The sequence below is a fragment of the Triturus cristatus genome, chromosome 10 (assembly GCF_964204655.1).
Source record: "Triturus cristatus chromosome 10, aTriCri1.1, whole genome shotgun sequence".
NCBI lineage: Eukaryota > Metazoa > Chordata > Amphibia > Caudata > Salamandridae > Triturus > Triturus cristatus.
The window spans coordinates 982,889,693-982,909,429 of NC_140593.1; the positions used below are offsets into that span (position 1 = coordinate 982,889,693).

General features: G+C 37.1%; 1 protein-coding gene across 4 annotated transcripts in view; it reads left to right on the top strand.

Moving 5' to 3' along the window:
• ADCYAP1R1 (ADCYAP receptor type I) overlaps positions 1 to 17,734 on the top strand; it is an 808,856-nt gene extending 791,122 nt beyond the window's left edge. For 2 of the 4 annotated variants that reach the window (XM_085628890.1, XM_085628888.1), the window contains one exon: positions 15,479 to 17,734. In XM_085628890.1, coding sequence (XP_085485016.1) covers positions 15,479 to 15,667 — 189 coding nt within the window. In that variant the 3' untranslated portion in view covers positions 15,668 to 17,734. Of the gene's footprint in view, positions 1 to 15,465 lie in introns of all 4 variants that reach the window. The other 2 variants (XM_085628887.1, XM_085628889.1) reach the window with 1 other exon arrangement.
• Positions 17,735 to 19,737: the final 2,003 nt, after the last annotated feature.

Consider the following 19,737-nt stretch of genomic DNA (forward strand, 5'->3'; position numbering starts at 1 on the left):
AGTAGAAATACCAGTAAAGTGATTGAAGTTAGAATTCATAACAGGCATGACAATCAAAGTGAATAGAAGTTGAAAGAAAGATACATTGATGTTGAACACTTGGTAATAGGGCTAGTGGATTAGCAGCTCAAAAAGAGAAGAGGTGAGAGGGGACATAAAAGGCATAATAATGCAGAGCACAGATATTAATTCAGAGAGGAAGGTTGTGGTGAATGAGTCAACATGGATGGCATTGGAGATGGGAGTAAGTGACCTTTACCAGGGATGTTTACAGCTCTCGTTGCACTAGTCAGTACTTATCTTAAATGCATTCTTCTGATTACTTTGAAAAGGGCAGGTTTCATAATAGAAGATGCCAAATGTAGGAATTACCATACTCATCTTGTTGCACCTTTACTTGATTCTATACTACCTTAGAATTCACAGTAAAACACATATATGAATAACTAATGAACTATCAAACTACAGTAAAGCCAATGTGAAATGTTATATATGGGCAAACAATAAATGCAGCATGCATTTATAAATGAGAACTGTACACTCAATTAAAAGAATATATGAAATGCAATTGTAGGTACATAAACAGAAAAACATGAAGATTATCTCTTGATGTTGGAGATAAAGTTGCGGTGGTATGCCGATCTGATCAGACAAAGAAAAGTGGTCAAAGCACTAGCAGTTGTCTTGTTGTTTAGAGTTCACTAACAAAATATTGACTCCTAAAATTTTGCCATACCTAAATATCGGAACCAAAATATCGATGTCAAAATATCGTCATCCTATATTTATAGTGGTAAATACAAAAATTCTGGAAAAAATATAATTGTAATAAATATCATTGTAGTAAATATATATATTATCTACTGGCGGTCGCCAGTAGATAGTTATAGTTAGGACCGTGTTTCCATAGGAAATCCGCAACATTCTATTTGGAATAACTTTGGCGCCGGTTGACGAATCCTCGCAAATTTTTCACAACTAATGGGGCGCTACGCTCCGCTCCTACCCTGAAAGTCTAGGGGGGATTCGTCAAGCGGGGGCTGAGAAAAAAGGGGGGTCCCAAAACGCGTTTTCCCCATGCATTTTCCCATAGGACCTTTAGTCCGAGCTACAGCCCGAACGGCTGAACAGAATTACTTGAAATTGGGCAGAGAGGTAGTCCTCAGGTCAGGGATGCGCCTTTTGCAGGTCTGGTGTAAATCTGTTCAGTAGGTCCTGAGAAAATAGCATTTAAATCAATATATATATCTGTAAGCTTACCGTACGCGTACGGTGCCGTGTGCGAGCTCAATTCTGATTGGTGGTTACATGACTGTAGACATTCGAATTGGTCGAAATCAGAAAGTATCGGCCGCCATTTTCTGTCTCTCGCACTGAAAAACAAAGGTTGATAACATGAAAAGGGGGCAACGAAGAGAGTTGCAGACCCCCTAGCGTTCGTCAGGGGGTTCACGGAGGACCAAAAAGTATGAAAAATAAATGTAATATTTAAAAAAAAAAATCGCGGAGTGCGCGTACGGTAAGCTTACCGTACGCATACAGTAAAAAAAATATATATAAAAAAAAAAGAATTAACAATCACATTTAATATATAAATCTAAGGATCCCCAAGGGAGAAAAAAACAATTGTGGCAGGCACACTGAGGTGCCTGCCACAGGGTGCAGGGATGAACCACATCTCCCATTTCACTATGGGAGCATGCATTACGGCCTGTTTATGGATGTGATGCATGCTCCCATAGGGAAATATAGGAATGCGACCGAACAGTGTTCAGTTGCATCCTAATGAGGTGCTTGAGACTGACGACAGGGTGTCCGCGTTCCCAGGACCAAGTCCATGTTAGGTGGAAGGAATTCCACCCAACATTGAAATCATGCCCAAAATCTTTAAAAAAACAAACCATTACATTTAAAAAGTAAACAACTTAAAAGTCCGGCAAAATATTTGGCACATTAAAAATATTATTAATTATACATATTATAATTTTAAATAAACAAAAACATAATAATATACATTATAATAATATAACATATATTATAACATATATAATTTAATACGTATACTATTCCCACTACATTTTATACAGAACTACGCAAACTATTATAGCAAATATTTAAAAAAATGTATTACTCCAACTTCACACAACACTACAGAGTAAAATTAACAAATCTCCTTAACAGTAAATACACCAGTAGTGAAAGTGTTGGATTGCGGAGGGGTAACATTTACTTTTCCCACTCTAGTCAGTACAACAGTAGGGAAAGTGTTGCGTAGCGGAGTGGTAAAATGTACTATTTCCACTCCATTCAGTAAAGCAATATGGAAAGTGTTGGATTGAGTAGGGGTACAATTTACCATTCCCACTCTAATGAGTGCAACAGTAATGAAAGTGTTGGATTGTGGAGGGGTAAAATGTGCTATTGCCACTCCAGTCAGTATAACAGTAGGGAAAGTGTTGGATTGTGGAGGGGTCAAATTTACTATTTCCACTCCAGTCAGTGCAACAGTAGGGAAAGTGTTGTGTAGCGGAGGGGTAAAATTTACTATTCCCACTCTAGTCAGTACAAAAGCGAGGAAAGTGATGGATTGTGAAGTGGTCAAATTTACTATCCCCATTCCAATGAGTGCAACAGTAGGGAAAATGTTGGATTGCAGAAGGGTAAAAGTTACCATTCCCACTGCAGTCAGATCAATATAAAAAACAAAACAAAATATCGTGAACAAAATAACATTATTTAAAAAAAAAAGTAAATAAAGAAAAGTTGAAATATGTACAGAAATTCTACAAATATATTTAATATAAAAAAATATTACAATGTTAAATACATATAACAAATAACTACAAATAATATTGTAAATAAAATACAAAAATGATTTTCATACAAATAAATATTTTTATTTAGAAAATATTTTTTTCAAAAATATTTATTACATACATTTAATTAGTTAGTTACTTCTCACCCTATAACCTCACAAAACTTACAATCTGTACCTAAAAGTTAACTTTAAAAGGCTAAATATGTACACTATTAATGATATTTATCAACAAACGAGTTATCATGAATTAAATATTAATTCCTAATTAATTATACATAATTGACTTCTCACAATATACCCTCACACAACACAGTCATTATTTACAAAATTAACATAATTAATTATCATTTAATCATTACTAATAATGTATACATTAATTACTTAAAATTAATTTATTCCACACCTCATGCCCCTACAAAACTTACAACCCACATCCTATATCTTTTTTAAAAACGTAATTATCCAAGTAACATAATTATTGATCAAATAAACATATATTATTGATAAAAACGATATATGCATTCATTAAAATTAATTAATTAACTCCACAACCCACACCTAAAATTAATTACACAATTAAAATAATTAATTGACAGTTAAATAATTAATAGAAGTTAACAACTAATTATTAAATAATTTAAATAAATGTACTCCCTTCCATGTACCCCTATAAACCCCAACAACTCATACCTAAAAAGAATTACACAATTAGCATAATTAATTATCAATTAAATTAATTTGAATTAACAGCGAATTATTGATTAACTAAAAATAAATTACTTCCCACCCTTTACCCCTATAAACCCCACAACCAGCACATAAAATAGACATTAAAAAAATTACCAGAACAATTAACATAATTAAATATCAAGTAAATAAATAATACTAAATAAAATATAATCATTAGTGTATTATAATGAAATTACTTCCCAGCCAATAGCCCTATCAATCCATAACCCACTACAGCACTAAAAATCAAAAAATAATTTAACTAAATTGAATAACTACTAAAAATGTAACAACTATATAAAAACACATTTACAATAATTGTACAAAAAAACATATACAATTAAAATATATACTAAAATACATAACAATAATTTAAAAAGTATATTTTAACAAATATCTTTTTGCAAACAATATTAATTACTTCGATAATTTAAAAATCAATATTACCTTAAAATTGATATTCTTGACACGATATTCTTTCTGACAATATTTTCATATCAGGTATAACAAAGAAAGGAGGTAGTTCCTCTATCGGGCAGATGCACCACTGGGTGCTATCAAGCCAGAGTGAGTGTCACTGGGAGATCTGAATTTCAGATCATAATCCCCTCACACACCTGTTAGGGTGTCATGCTTCATCAGAGGGCGCTCCTTGTCAGACTGGCGCTGCAATGTCTGATGAGCCTGGTGGCTTCTTTGGCGGAGTTCTTTTGATCTGAGAATGCCGTATGTGGTGAGTGCACGTTGGCAATATGAGTGATGAATTCTAGTGTGTAGAAAGTGATTTAAAATAGACACCGGAGCTCATAAGAAATACATTTAATTAAATATGGGCTCCAGGACTAAGTAAAAGTATAGCATTAGGAACACATGGTCAACATGTTTCGTGCCATCTAGGCCCAATCATCAGGCAGCACTTCTTCAGGACCTTAATGAACAATGTTGCCCCCTGGTGGGGCAGGAGGACTCCTCGCTACTTGAGGATAACCAACAAAAGGATGCTGTGGATCCCTATTAGGCAGCCAGTGTAGTGTTTCACCTCAGATAGAGGAGTGTAACACTTCATAGGTGGACTGCAAGGTCCCGATCACGGTGCGGGACACTTAGTATGTTGATCGGTCAGTGCCATCTCACCTAACCTGTTCCGTCAAGTCTGGATATTTTCATATCACAATATTTTGGACCAATATTTTGGTATAGCAAAAAAAATCTGATATTTTGTTGGAATATCATTCTTTAGGTATTCCCAGATTCAGGATTTATGACATCTCTGTAAATGGTTGAACATTCACTTTTTTATGGTTACACTGACAGTTTGCATTTAGGGCTGTAGGTGAAGGGTGCAGTTGTAAAGGTATAAAGGGTGAAGGTTTACAGCAGCATCACATTCAACTGGTTAAAGAGTAGTTGTCTACATGTAGCTGAAATGTAGTTTGTGTTTGGTTTATGTAATCAGGGATTAAGTCTGGATGGAATATATATCTAGAGCTGAGATTATTATAGGAGTTTAGGGGTGTTTTGCCATGAGAGTGAGAGTGCAGAATGTGTTGTGCTGGATTGAAAGTGGTCAGAAAAATGTTGATTGAAAATAGTGGACTGCTGATGTCTATTAATGACCAAGTTGATATCACCATGAATCTCAATTGCGGTGAATGGTGGCAGCAGCATAATAATTGTAGCTGCAATCTTCCAAGAAGGTTTATCACTTATGCCAAGTGCACAGTAAAGAACTGCAACAAGAAGCAAGCAAGAGGGCCCGTGCACTGGTGGTGGTAAAGGTCTTAAGGAGAGAGATCTGTTTAGGAGGATCCTGGTAATTCAGCATTTTTTCTTTTGTGTATGGAGGGTGTTAGGAAGGTCACTGCAGAAAGTAGTTGTGATATGCCTTTTATGAAGGGGCAGAGGTGGGACTTAACCCAGTCAGTAACGTAAATGGTTTCTTGTTTATACATTAGGTAATACAGGCATCATGAGAGTTGAAGATTTCATTGCCTGTTTACTGTTAAGATGTGAACGTGTGATCAGATTAGTGCACACCAACATGTTCGCGGATGGGTAAAGGGAGACATGAAGTAGAGAATATATAGGTACTGTGTACTCAGATTGAGTTTGAGGAATTAAGCATGGTTGAGGTGGTTGGTGACTGTGGGGATATGTATACATAGAGGGAGAGTGTTAGTGTTGTTAGCATGCTGGCTGATGAGTGTAAACTTCACAGTGTCATAGATTGCTAGGATACAGAGGAACTAATCAATTGAGGGCACAGTTATTAGGTTCTGTGGCACCAATTACTTAAGGATACAGCTCTCAAGCCAATTACTCAAGGATGCAGTTGTTTTGCAGATTCCCAGCAATCATTAAAGAATGCACTTTTCAGAGTGCAGAGACGTATTTCACTGTAGGATGCAGGTGTAGGGACATCAGACACTAAGGATACAGTCCTCAGGTTATGAGTCCTATCCTTGTCTACAATTAGGCAATTGGCAGCAATGTCCAGTGCAGGAGGGGCATCATGCCATGATGCAATTTCCTGAAATTTCCACAGTGAGAGGGGTGTTTGTCCAACAAAGGTCTATTTTGCCAGTATGGTGTTGGATCAATCATTCAGGGTTGTAGATGGAGGGTGCTGTAATTTCTAGTGTTCTAAAATGCGGGTCTTAGAAAATGAGGGCTTTGAACCACACACACATGTAGTTCTCTGTTGTGTGGGAACCCAAATCAAATGAAGCTGTTTTTCTCAAGGTGTGAAATAATTCTCATCTAAGGAAGCAGTTCTTGGGGTTTGGGTGTCATCAATCACTCAGTGCAAAGTTCAAGGATAGTAAGATTATAGGTTTGTCAAATATAATAATAGGCAATCATGTATTAAAAGCTTGGTGCAATCCTGTAAGTAGCAAAGATTAGGAAGGAAGGAGCGGACGCTTATAGGCTTATAGTGAGGAAGATATCTTGACAAAAGTGTTACTACAAGGTTCCTTGAGCCCTCCCTCCATGTAGCCCAGAAGCCCCAACAGTGGGGTACAAAAAGACCAAATATACAGGAGGTAGACATAGGTAACTCTTGGAAAGTGGCAAGCCCAGTGCAGGATTACATCATTAGGATCCCATAATCCTGTCCTGAAGAATGCCATGGACTCGCTTGAGCCACATTTCAGAAACATGTCGATGGTATAAGTGGTGTGGGGGTATGAACTCCCCTTTTACCCACGGCTGGTTTTAATATGAAGTGTCATGTTTAATGAGTAAAATTGTTTCTAGGATGCCACATTGGTTTTAACACACTATAATCACTGGTCTACTCTTAGGTAGGAGTGCCTCCCTGACTCCAGGTGAAGGCCCACTCTCCATCAAGCCATGTTTTTGGAGAGTGTGGGTTATCCTATGATGAAGCATGACACCTGGTGGTGTGTGAGGACAACCCGTCACATTTTTGTGCATGTCTATTAACTCATATTGAGAAGGACTGTGAGGGATGCATTACTAAAAGTTTTTTAAAAACTTTCTCGGGTGGCTCTGTTTATGTGCATGTAAGTAGCAAAGATTAGCCAGGGCCAGTGGGTAAAGTGAGAGAATGTTGCAATTGTTTTGCATTTTACACACACTTCATGCCATACACAGTAATATGACATGCTTCTGTACAGCTTGCAGCAACTGTGTAGAGCCTGGAATGGCAGGCCTTCATTCACAGCAGGGACTCCAGTTTCTTCCTAAAATGAGACCCTCAGGTACCAACAATATTTATCTGTTGGTCCTGAATATATTTATTTATTTTATAGTGCATACAACTACTTGTACATGCATCCTGGTACAAATAAAAAAATAACTATTCAGGTACAGTGAAACCAGAGACCATTAGTGAATTAGAAAAAATTATAGTAATTATCTACCTTAATTTAACATAATGGAAGTAATGAAAGTTATTTTACTTTACCTGCATCCGTCATAAAAAAAAAAACTCTGCTGCCAAAGTTTTACCTATTTCCATGACAGATGACAAATGGAAAAAGGTTTTCACCTTTCAGGTGTGAAAAAGATTGGTGTGAGAAAACCATCTGGAAAACAGACCAACAGGAGAGCACGCCAGAACCAAAACATTTTGATAGCTCAAGAAGACGGCACAACATTGCATAATTAAGGCAATGCAGGATTTCTTAAGTACAATTTAATACTGTTGAATGACTTTGACATGTGCAGAATCTCCTTTCCAGATAATTAAGAATGTTTTTCTATGGAAGTACTTTCATGGTGAACAGCCCTTTGCAGGAAACAATCTTATCATGACACAGCTACTCCTACAAGATAATATTGACATTAAAAAATTCAGGATACACAAATATTACAGCAAAAATATTGTGGTACTGAATATCAAGATCACTTACTCATCATGTAAACTACAAAAATATTGTCTATCAAACATTGTGGTACTTAATATGAAGACAATATAAGTAAGTATATATATTTAAAAGCATTTAAAATAATTATAATTAAAAATAATGTTTACGTATATGTGTAAATGATGTACAAATAAAAGTAAAGATTTTTTGTAAGAATATACTTAAAAATAGATAAGGAAATATATAATAAATAATAGAAATAAGTTTGTTTACAAAAAATAAAGCAAATATGTAAACAAATGTAAAAAACACAAAACATAAATATTATACATTTGCATTAAGAACTTAATAAAACGTTTAAATTAAAGATCATAATTAAATAGTCAAAATTACATTTAAAAAATGTTAATAACATTATTAAAATTACTACCCAAAATAGTTACTAAACAAAATACACATATTATATAACACAACTATGCTATAACAATCCAAAAACAATAATGAAAAAGCAAAAATGCTAAATAGTATTTAAAACGAAAAAGAAAAGTAAAAAAATAGTTATACTGAAAAACATACAAATAATGAAAGTAAGTATATATCCAACAAAAAGGGATAATATTTTAAATGCTATCTTCAAAGACATAAAAGTAAAAAAATGTAACTAAATATCAAACAATTATACTCCATTCAAATATAAAAATAAAAAAAGTAAATAAAACCAAATTCACCACATAACTTTTTTAAAAATGTTTTAATATGTAAAATAAAATGTATCACTTCCTCAGAAAGCAGTAAGAAAAGTAATTAAAATGGTCCCACTCCAATATAGAAAAGGAAAGCAGCGGAATTTGGAGGGGTCAGATGTACTCTCCTCACTCCAATCCAAGCAATAGTAGCAAAACTGTTGGATATTTGAGGGGGCCAGTTTTCCTTTTCCAATACAAATCAAGGGGCATATGTATCAAGCGAATTTTTAGTCGCAAACGCTGCGATTCGCAAAATACAGCGTTTGCGATTAAAAATTCGCAAAACGGGATGTATTAGGCAAATTCCCAACGCAAATTTAAGGAATCGCTAATTTAGCGATTTCTTAAGTTTGCGTAAGCATTTAAGAAATCGCAAATTGCGATTTCTTAAATGAAATGTAACACTCACCAAAGGATTGCGATTAATCCTTAAGAAATCGCAAATTACCACCAACTACTAGTTGGTGTTAATTTGCGATTTCTTTTAAAAATGCACGTTTTGTAATTTTACAAAGTGCCACGTGACGCACATACATGCCCTTAGGGCATGTATGTGCGCCATATGACCACACATGCTAATTTCAGGGGTGTATCAGGGTGTCATCTTGACACCCTTGCACCTTTGAAATTATTCTCAAATTGCGATTAGCAAATTGCGATTCGCAATTTGAGAATTACTTCCCATACATTCCTATGGGTCTCCTGGCCCATAGGAATGAATGGGCAAGTATTCCTTAATTGCGATTTCGCAATTTGCTAATCGCAATAAAGGAATTTTAAGAAATCGCAAAAAGTTTGCAATTTTTAAAATACATCCCGTTTTGCAATTCTCAAATAGCGATTCCTTAAAAATCGCTATTTTAGAATCGCAAATGGTGATGTTGATACATATGCCCCTAAGTAACAGTAGGGAAAGGGTTGAACTTTGGGAAGCAGGGGTCTGATGAACAAGTTACATTGGGCCTGATTACGATGGCGGGTGGACTCCTGTCCATCCACCATCGTCCCGGACATGGGGACCTCCCACCTATAAGGCGGCGGTCCCACATATGCAATTACGATGTGACTGCCATCACTCACGGTGGTCGCGTCTGCCATATTTAACATTCCAGCGGGTGATGTTAAAAATCCACCTTTGACATTTCCCTGCACTGTGTGGCAGGCACCATGCGACACCTGCCACACGGTGCAGGGAAATGTATGGGGACACCATAGGTGTCCCCGAGTGCTCCCGTTCCAGGCTCAGGGATTAAGGGGGGCACGCTACGGGCCCCCAAATCCATTTCCACCTGCCTTTTCGTGGCAGGTTGACCACCGCAAAACGACCGGCGGAAAAGGGATATCATAATCCCGTTGGCGGTGCCTGACAGGCACTGCCGTCATGCTGTGCAATGTGGCTGCTCTGACAGGCAGTCGGAAAATGACCACCTGTCGGAACTGTGGTGGTAGGTCTCTCAGAAAACCACAGTTTGATGGCGGAGGGCTCCCCACAGACAGGCTGTTGGTGGTGGGCCTTCCCCCATCATAATCAGTCCCTTACTTTTAGTAATGCTCTTTCTCATAGATACTGTATCTAACTGTAGATTTCCTACTTTTAGAATAGATAACAAAGCAGTATGACGGTTGAGGGTCTGTGGATTGGGCTTAACCAGAAAATCTTGCAGGGCCGAATGGGCGAAATTCCCTTCCCATTGGACCTGGCTGTCAAGGTAGTAATGCTTTGTGAACATGTGCACTGACACTCATGTTACGTCCTGATGGATGTCAAGGAAATGCATGCATGTGCCAATGCAGATGGGGCAGAAGGTCTGGATCCCGCTTTTTGGCCAGTGCCTAGCAGACCTTAATGAAGAAGACTATCCATCCCAGCAGAGTCCTTTTATGTACAGGCTTTCCTTTCTTCACCCTTGGCATTGGCAGCTTTGGCAGCAGTGTGATGACATGTTATGTTATGTTTTATTTAATTTATGAAGCGCATGGCTACTCGAAGTGTCCCGGCGCTTGCTCCAGAAAGTAGACTGCACACAGATCAGAAGCTAAAAAAGCAACATGTTCCAGGCCAAGCCGCCTTTACGAACAAAAGAACTCCCGCCGAGCCTTTGGCGATTGAACCTGGGGGTCTGTATCAATAGCTGGTCGGAAGAGCGAAGCTGTCTACTAGGTTTATAAAAGGCAAATCTCTTCTGAAGATAGATGGGGCCTAGACCATAAAGGGCCCGATGTGCAATGGACAGCATTTTGAATTTTAGCCAAGATTCAACTGGGAGCCAGTGCAAGTTACGCAGATGGATCCGAACACTATGTCTAGATTATAGTCCCAGTAGCAATCTGGCTGCTGAATTTCGGACTACTTGCAATTTCCTTGCAAGATAGCCTTGACTGCCAACCAAAAGAGCGTTGGCATAGTCCAATCAGGACAGGATCAGAGCCCGGACCACAGTTTCTTTGGCACTATCAGGCAGAAGAAGGAGAAACTTCCTCAGGATTTTCAAAGTGCCAAAGCACGAGTCTCGGAGTTAGTGCCGGCGTGGAAGTCTGCACCACAGTCAGTGCTGAATAGAAATCTGACTGAGTGCCCTAGTGGATCCTTGGCTAAATCAACAAGGTGAAGGAAGTAATGCTTGGATTAATCTCAACCACTGCCCATCCTTCTGGGCCACAATCCAGACCATTATTTTTCACCCAATGCGCCATTCTAGATAGAGATCCTCCTTATGCAAACCAGTCTAGGTCCTTTTCCAATAGGAGCAGTCCAGCTCAAACTGCCAGGCTAAGTCCCCTTCAGAACACAAGCAACCCCAGACCAGTTTTAACTGAATTAGTTCTCATTATTGAGGTATAGCTTGAGTGAAGACGGGACCCATGTCAAGGCATACCCGTGGCACTTAGGAAGTCTATTGCAAAGCAACAAGGTGATGGAAGGAATATTTGGAATACTCTTAGCTGATTGCTCTTGGGTGCATTCCAGACCATTTTTATCACCTACTGTGCCATTATAGACTGAGACCCCCCCTTCTGCAAAGCAGTCTTGGTCCTGTTCCAATTGGAACAGTCCTCCAGTACGACATCCTAAATGGAATGGGTATGCCCAGATGTGGGTCTCGTGTTTACTTTGCCACTGGAACCAAGCTTCACCTGACTGAAGAGCACCAACTAGGGGGCCAACCTGTCTTAGATTGCTTGTGCTCCAGTTCAGAGAAGACATGGCTTGGTAGTTTGAGCTGTACTGTTCCTATTGGAGCAAGATTGAGATTGATTTGCATGTGACTGGGTCTAATCTGAGGTGGCAATGTGGGCAAAAAAGCAATGGACTGGTATACAGTCCTGAGCAATTACCAGTGGCTGAGTGTAATTCAAGCATTCCACCCATCAATTTTTTTGTACTCCTGTGGATCCTTGGGGCATACAGGACGTCCAAAGGGAATCAGAAAACTACCCAAGATATGAAGTATGGCTTCCTTAAAGGTCTAGCCCTGCTGCATTGTGATCTATGGTCCAGAGAATTTGGCACACATCTGTATTTGCTGCAAAGTCGTCTTCTCCTTAGAGATCAGGAGCAAGCTTGATTGGCACCTTTATGTCCTCTCTAATTCTCTTTAGATAGAATGGCAGGATGGGGTGGAGTTACGCATCACCTTCATGTGGTTCCATCTGGAATTTAACTTACCCGATGACTTCAACTGCAAAGCAGACGTCACATCAGAGCATGTCTGGGCACTCGGCTGGACTTAAGTGGCACCTGTGACTTCTTCATGTGTTGGGCAACAGACAGCTTCGCTTCGCAGTCCCGTATCACTTTCTTGTGCATTAGGGCACACTCATCACATGACTCTGAGTCATGAATGTCATACAGTATGCTAGCAGGAAGAGCCTTGAAAGAAACAAAAGAGTTTCCTCCAGCGAGTTATTTGAGAACAATATATCATACAAAATAAGCAGTGCACATTTTGATGTGTGTGGTTTTAAATGAGAAGTATAAATGCACAATAAATTTTATGAAATGCCAGCTACTTTCTAAAGATGGAGTTGAGCCCTAACCGAGGCCTGAATTAGCCTTCAACAGTAAAACAGATTTAAACACATTGTAACGATAAGTTTCAATTGCAATTACAGCAAGTATTGAACTTTGGAGAGGTCAGATTTAGATTTGCCACTCCAATGTAAGCAACAGTAGGGAAAGCTCTGGACTTTGGAGGGGTACACTTAACTATTTACACTCCAAACTGAGCAACAGTAGATAAAGCTTTGATCATTGGAGGGGTACGTTTTACTGTTCCCACTCTAATTGAAGTAACAGTAGAGAAATCCTTGGGCCTTAGAAGTATCTGATTTACTATTCCTACTCCAACCTAAGCAACATTGGTGAAATTATTGAACTTTGGCGGTGTGTAAATCACTATTCATACTCCACCCTAAGCATCAGTAGTGAGATCGTTGGACCTTGGAGCGGTTAGATTTGCTATTCCCACTCCAGCTTAAGAAACATTACAAAAAGTGTTGAGGACATTTGTAATACAGACTCAAAAACATATTTGAAAAATCATAATATTCAAATAAGTTAAATTTCTATTTAGAAAAAAATCTAGAAACAGCCCAAAAATAAATCATACCAAAAAATAGTAGTTGTTAAAACACACTAAACATCAAATTAGTTAAATATTCTAAACATTAACATATTTATACAATTCAAAAATTTGCAATTGAAACATTTAAATAGTTAATTAATTATATTTTACATTAATAATACAATCAACCAATTATAAAATTGTAAAACAATGTGTACTCATATAAATGAAAACAGTGCCATGATTATTCTTGTAAATAGAATATTTTTGATGATATTCATGTCTCACATTTTTTATTGGAGATAATAAAACATTTTCACACCACACTGCATACTCACATCCCATTTGAGAATGCAAACACTCATGGGAGCAAACCCACTAGGGGCTCTACTGGATTTGCTTACTAACTGAGCTTATATAACCTTTGAGGTTATGGGCCCACACTTCCTACCTCTATGTTCATGTTTTCTGAAAAGCAGCTCTTATCTACTCTTAGCTACACATATGTTCAAATGAATTCAAACAGTTCTGCATCTTAGTGCCAAGTGCAAAGTTGATTTTTGAGGTCCTAGACTTCCCCTTCAAAGGACAGCTGATTAACGGGTCCACGGCCTTCATATAACCAGACATAACCACTACATCATATGAGGTACCCCACTGGCATGAGAATAAAAGAACAAAACACAGCTTCTCTAGCAACTGTTAGCTTTCTTAGTCTAGCCTGGTCTCAATCAGAATCGAGATATTGTCTTTTATTGCATCAATCCTCTCCTCCAAACTAGTATGAAAGAATACCTGGCCTCCTGCCATTTATCTTTCAATCTGAGAGCTGTATCAGCGTTGCTTTGAAATTCCTTTAACACAGTAAGTCTGCAGAGTCTTGTGCTGACAGATGAATTTGAGTTTGGCATAGGCACAGCCCCACCCACATTCTCCAACCTCCCTTGTGGAAGTACAAGAGAAGAAGAAAAGCCCTCCAGATGCCATTATGCTGCCTCGTTTGGGACTTAGGAGATCTGTGTGAGGCAAGGGAATACAGGGGAAATGAGTGCTTCTCCTCAACATGTAAACAGCAACGGGATACATGTTTTGTATCCCAGTATTGCAGCATAGTAGCAGTGAATAACCAAATTCAGTATCCAGCATTTGCTGCGCTAGGTTTCTTCGAGTAGCATATATAACACTTTTATTTGATTTAACTGTAGGTCACCCCACCCAGTGCTCTAGAACAGGTTAAATTGTTATACATTTTTTCTTTAATATTTTTGCTTTTTTAGTTTGTCACATTACTCTCCTTATCTCTACATTAGCTATTTAGAACTACAGTGTCTCCTTTTGGATTTAACGTTCAGTTCGTACATCTCCCATGATCACTACATCATCTGTCTGCATATATTTCTAAGGATCAATGCATGAAAGTTCATGTTTCCTCATAAAAAACTCACATGACCAGGGAAATGTATTTCCCCCGTTTCTACTAAAATGTTCTTATTGATAGCTCATTCTTTGTTGTGTTGGTTATATAGCAACCCAAACAACACTGATATCATTTTTGAATGGCCTATCACACCTTTTACAAATGTATGTTTCAGTTCAATTATTGTTCTAACTTCCAACAGCAACTCTTTGTTTGCCTGGGCTGACACCATATGAACCTCAGGTTAATTTTTACAAACATTGATGAACTTACCACCACTATTTGCTGTTACCCCAATTAGCCCCCAATTTATATTATTGTTTCCCACCCATTAAGTACATGCGGCCAGGAATCCCAATGTCAGCTTCACAAGTGGGATTGTATTTCATAATACTTTACTTTCTTTGCAAATAAATTGATTTTCAGAACTACTAAATCTTTTCTTATTTTTCAACTTTGTGCTTTGAAGAGGGATGTCATCTATTGGAGGGAAAATTCCATGCAATGCTTTCTTCATACCCACTTGCACAGTAGATAATTGTAATTTAGTTTCAGTGTGTGTAAAATATTTTCCTTGGCTGTCATCAAGTGTTGACATAGATCTAGTCTTTCTGGACCTTCTCTGGAAAGCCCCTTCTCAGTGTGCTGGTGCATCTGAATTTACTCTGTATAACCTGATATAGATTCTTATTAAATGTAAGAGAAACATTAATGTGGCTTACCGAGATTTGTGAATGTGTTGAATTCACCTTCTGTTTATTAATGAGATAATGCTAAATTATTTTGTTTTTATGGAATATTTTATCTGCCAGCATGTGCTCTAACAGCTAAGTACAAATATAATGACCTTTTAAAGTTTCTCCCTAAAGGTGCAATCAGAAATAAAGAGAAAATGGCGGAGTTGGAAAGTCAACCGGTACTTTGCTGTGGATTTCAAACATCGCCATCCATCTCTGGCGAGCAGCGGAGTGAACGGGGGGACACAGCTGTCCATTCTGAGCAAGAGCAGCTCTCAGATCCGGATGTCAAGCATAAATGCGGAGAACCTAGCAACTTGAATACCTAACCCCACCAGCATGTTTAGAATTCATGTTTTCTTTAGTTTTTGGAGGGAAATGAGTAGGTGTGTATACACATGCAGCAAATCATCACTAGATGTTTTGGAAAAAGGAAAAAAGTTTGGGTTTTTAACAGAAGGAATATTTGTACATACACCTCTCTTATGAGATCTATTTCATTTGTGAGGATGGATGATAAATACACACATTCCAGCATTTCACAGGTAGCAAAATCAATACCAGTGTTGGCTGTGAAGTTCAGAAGTGGTCACAAGACAGTCATCCATCCGTGAATGGGTGTATTTGTTAATTTCCAAAATACACACCTCATGCAGCATCTCATTCAGAGTGTTTGTCTAAGTATACCAGCATTTCTTGAGCTGTTTTCTTTAGAGCCATTTAGCCAGTGCTCATCAACAGAGTTAAAGGGACATATTGTTAGTTTTATCTCTGGTACTAACATCAGCTAGAAAACTATTAAATATGTTCTTGGACTTTAGTGTCACAAATATAGATGGCATAACAAAGATAAATATTTATATAGTGCCATAACTAAAATTCACCCGCAAGACAACATTTGTTGTTAACTGGTGCTTTACTACAAGTACACCAAGCCAGCAACTAATTTAATTTCATAGGGAAATCATAACACAAACATTTTTATGTTCAACCCTGCTGCAACAATTTAGGCTCCTGTGGATGAATTTGTGGGATTGCTGTTAGTGTTCAGTTGGCATGCTGTCCCTCTGTTCTGCCCACTAGAGAGCAAGAAGGAAAGAGATATTTTGCATCATAAGTTATGCACAATGTCATTAGCAAGTTCTGAAATTAATAATATGTCACCAAGATTGCCAAACAAACAGTCTGAGAAATCAATCACCTTAGAAGTTTTACAGGAGCCAATTCACTTGAGTACAGATTAGCTTGCAATAGCTGTACCGTTTTTCTTTAAAAGTAAAAAAATATCATTGATCCAATTTTTCTCTTAGGCCAGGCATTTGTTGCTCAAAGTCATAACTATGGCTGCATGTTCTCTAAAACAATGATGTCAATGGATACTGATAAGCCGTTATGCAATGCATAATGACTTTGATTATTCACGTTGTTCCTGTTTCTGACAAAAAAGCAAGATACCAATGGTTGGAAATACCTGGTATTTACTTGAAGGATCCTTTGCAGAAGTATGTCAAAACAAATGATGTCTATACATAGACTAGTGCCAAGACATGAGGTATACTGTTGTTTCCTGAATATTGAATGTATTAAAAATGTAACTTGACGAAGCACTGGAAAATCTATAATTGCCAAGTTTAGTTACCAGCATCCGAGAGCCAGAAGGGATCAATAGAGAAAATGTCTATGGAACTTGTAAATATCCAGTTTTGTAAATAGTTATTCCTCTTGCCAATGTTTTCAGAGTGTGAAAATGTTTTTGGGGTAAAAAAGTACATATCATTAGAAGATGTATTGTGCAATGTGTTGTTGAGCCATTTTGGTTACTTAACCAGTATTTTTGTCAAATACTTCTGTTTTGTTTCTTTTTGTAATTACTAAAATAACTGTACTAAAGATATTGTTATTATCTACTGTAAATATTTGTGTATGGTTAGCTATTGTGAGATGTGCTCTAAAGGCAGCTGGTAAAGAATGTTTTTAAAATGAAAAGTGTCTTGTCTAAGCTAAGCTTTGTGAGTACTAAATGAGTAATGTTAGGAGTGCGTCTATTATTTTTGTTGTAGTATGAACTGTTGCTCTACAGATAAAAAGACTAATGAAATATATGAATTGCTTTGCTATCAAAAAGTATTACAAAATTGAGGATTTCAGAAAAACAAACAATTGCATAAACAAAAAATAAAGTGAAAACTACAGAACTTTTTTATAGCCGCAAAACAATGTGAACAAAGGACATGGCACCAACAGCGAGTCTGTCAATATTCCGGGTTTCTTTCTGTAGTCAAAGACTGGCTAATCACCATGTTTAAAAGACAATGTGACAATGTGTATATGTTGTGACTACTGTCTACTTTATACATTCAGTGATTAAAGATTATGTTTTGCAAGTAATTTGTAGAGCCAATATCAGTGGTCTCTTAAGTGCCTTTTCAGTACAATAGATGCTAGAAGAGCATAGGCAAAAATATGACTGTACATTCACTGCTCATTTCTTGCACTAAGTAAGCTCACAAGAGGGTACTGCAAGCCGCGAGGCACATACCATGTTGAATATTCCCAGATATTACTTTTTTTTATCAAACTATGAAAGTTACCAGCAAGTTATGAGAGAGATTCAGACTGCATAAGATTAATGTTTTTTTATTTTGTTTTCTTATAATGTAAGTCACAAGTTGGTCACTTCTCCTGAGTTGTTAGCATCTTGAAGATGTATGTGTAAGCTACTCATTGATTAACAACATTTAAACATGTATTTGACAATAGTGATGGTGTATCATTTATGAACACTTTTCTACATACCTCAACCGCTTTAGGTTATGCCCATGTCAAACAATTGGTTGAACATGGACCACTATTTTAATATGTTCTTAGGTAACAGAAATATGTACAAGAAGATGAAGCACTCACTTATGAGTGCCACCAAAATATTGGCAACAATCTATTATTTGTGCTTCCTTACAATTTCCCCATCATCAAGCCTGTTACATTCAGCCTAGAATTCAAACAAATTTAGCACCATACTGATTTTTATTTCAGTTGCTTATTTAAATGTCACATAACGATGATTTTCGAGTAACACAAGTATTTGAATTACTATTACTATAATTACAGATCAAGTCTAAGTGCCTAACTTTGAACCTTAAAAATCTGATAAGATTTTAAAACAAATTAAGCCCTTTAATGGTAATTATATCTATCCACTCGGAAACTTGAGAAGCTCTTGTTATGGGATTCAAGAATGTCAATGAAAATCTTGTGTTCACTTAACGTTAAATCCATTAAATATAAACTCAAACATAAAATGAATGTGAAGAGGTTGTAAAGCAAGACACTAGGGTGATGTTATCTCCAACTAAGTGAAGACTATATTTTGTATACAGCAGGGTTCTCCCAGGTCAATCCTGGAGGGCTGGATCCAAGCCAGATTATATGATACCAAGATTTATCTAAATGGGCATATGCTAAAAATCTGGCATGGATCCGGCACTCCAGGACCAACTTGGGAGAACCCTGGTATACAGTAATGCTAGTTTAATGATTCAATTCAATACAGAAATACATTTCTCTCTTCAAAATCAGTGCACATACTGTATCTGATGTTTCCAATATTGAATAAGAGGTTACAAACATATATCTTCATCAAACATTTATATCTCCAAGTCATAAAGTTCTAATGTTCCACCATTAGACACTCCGAAGCCCCAGTAAGAAACATTATTAGCAGACATGTTAAATATGCAGACATTCCAATTCTCAAAAACTGTTCTTAGCAGTTATTGTTGATTTATTTCTCAGTCAAGAATGCTTTATTCGACAACTTAATGTCATAAAAGAAAACATTACATTCAAAACTACATTTCATTTATAAAAAGAAGCCATCCTGATGTCGGCTAAATAGCCAACTCATGAAGATCCATACGAGATAAAAAACTTTATGGGCAGGATTCAAAGTGCAAATGGGCAGACAGCTTCAATTATCTTTTCCTATGATCCATCTTACAATGCAAAAACTTTGCTAAACATACAGTACAAACTTTGTATAAAGTGCAAGGTGCAATCGAACAAGCTCATATATCAGGATAACACATATTGGTCCTCAAGATAATAGCATATTAAAAACTTTTGAGCAAAATTCAAAGTGCAAAAGGGCAAACATATTAAAACACAATACTTCGATTATCTTTCCCTATAATACATTTTAAAGTGCAAAATTTTTATAAAGTGCGAAATGCTAAAAGGATATACTTCAGACGGGGTAGACTACAGACATATCATTCCTGACAACCATATAAGGTACCAAGGCCTGCTCTACATACAATACAAAAACATTATATAAAGTGCTAAGTGTGATAGGGCAAGCTCAGATATTAGGATGATCTCTGATTTTAACACAT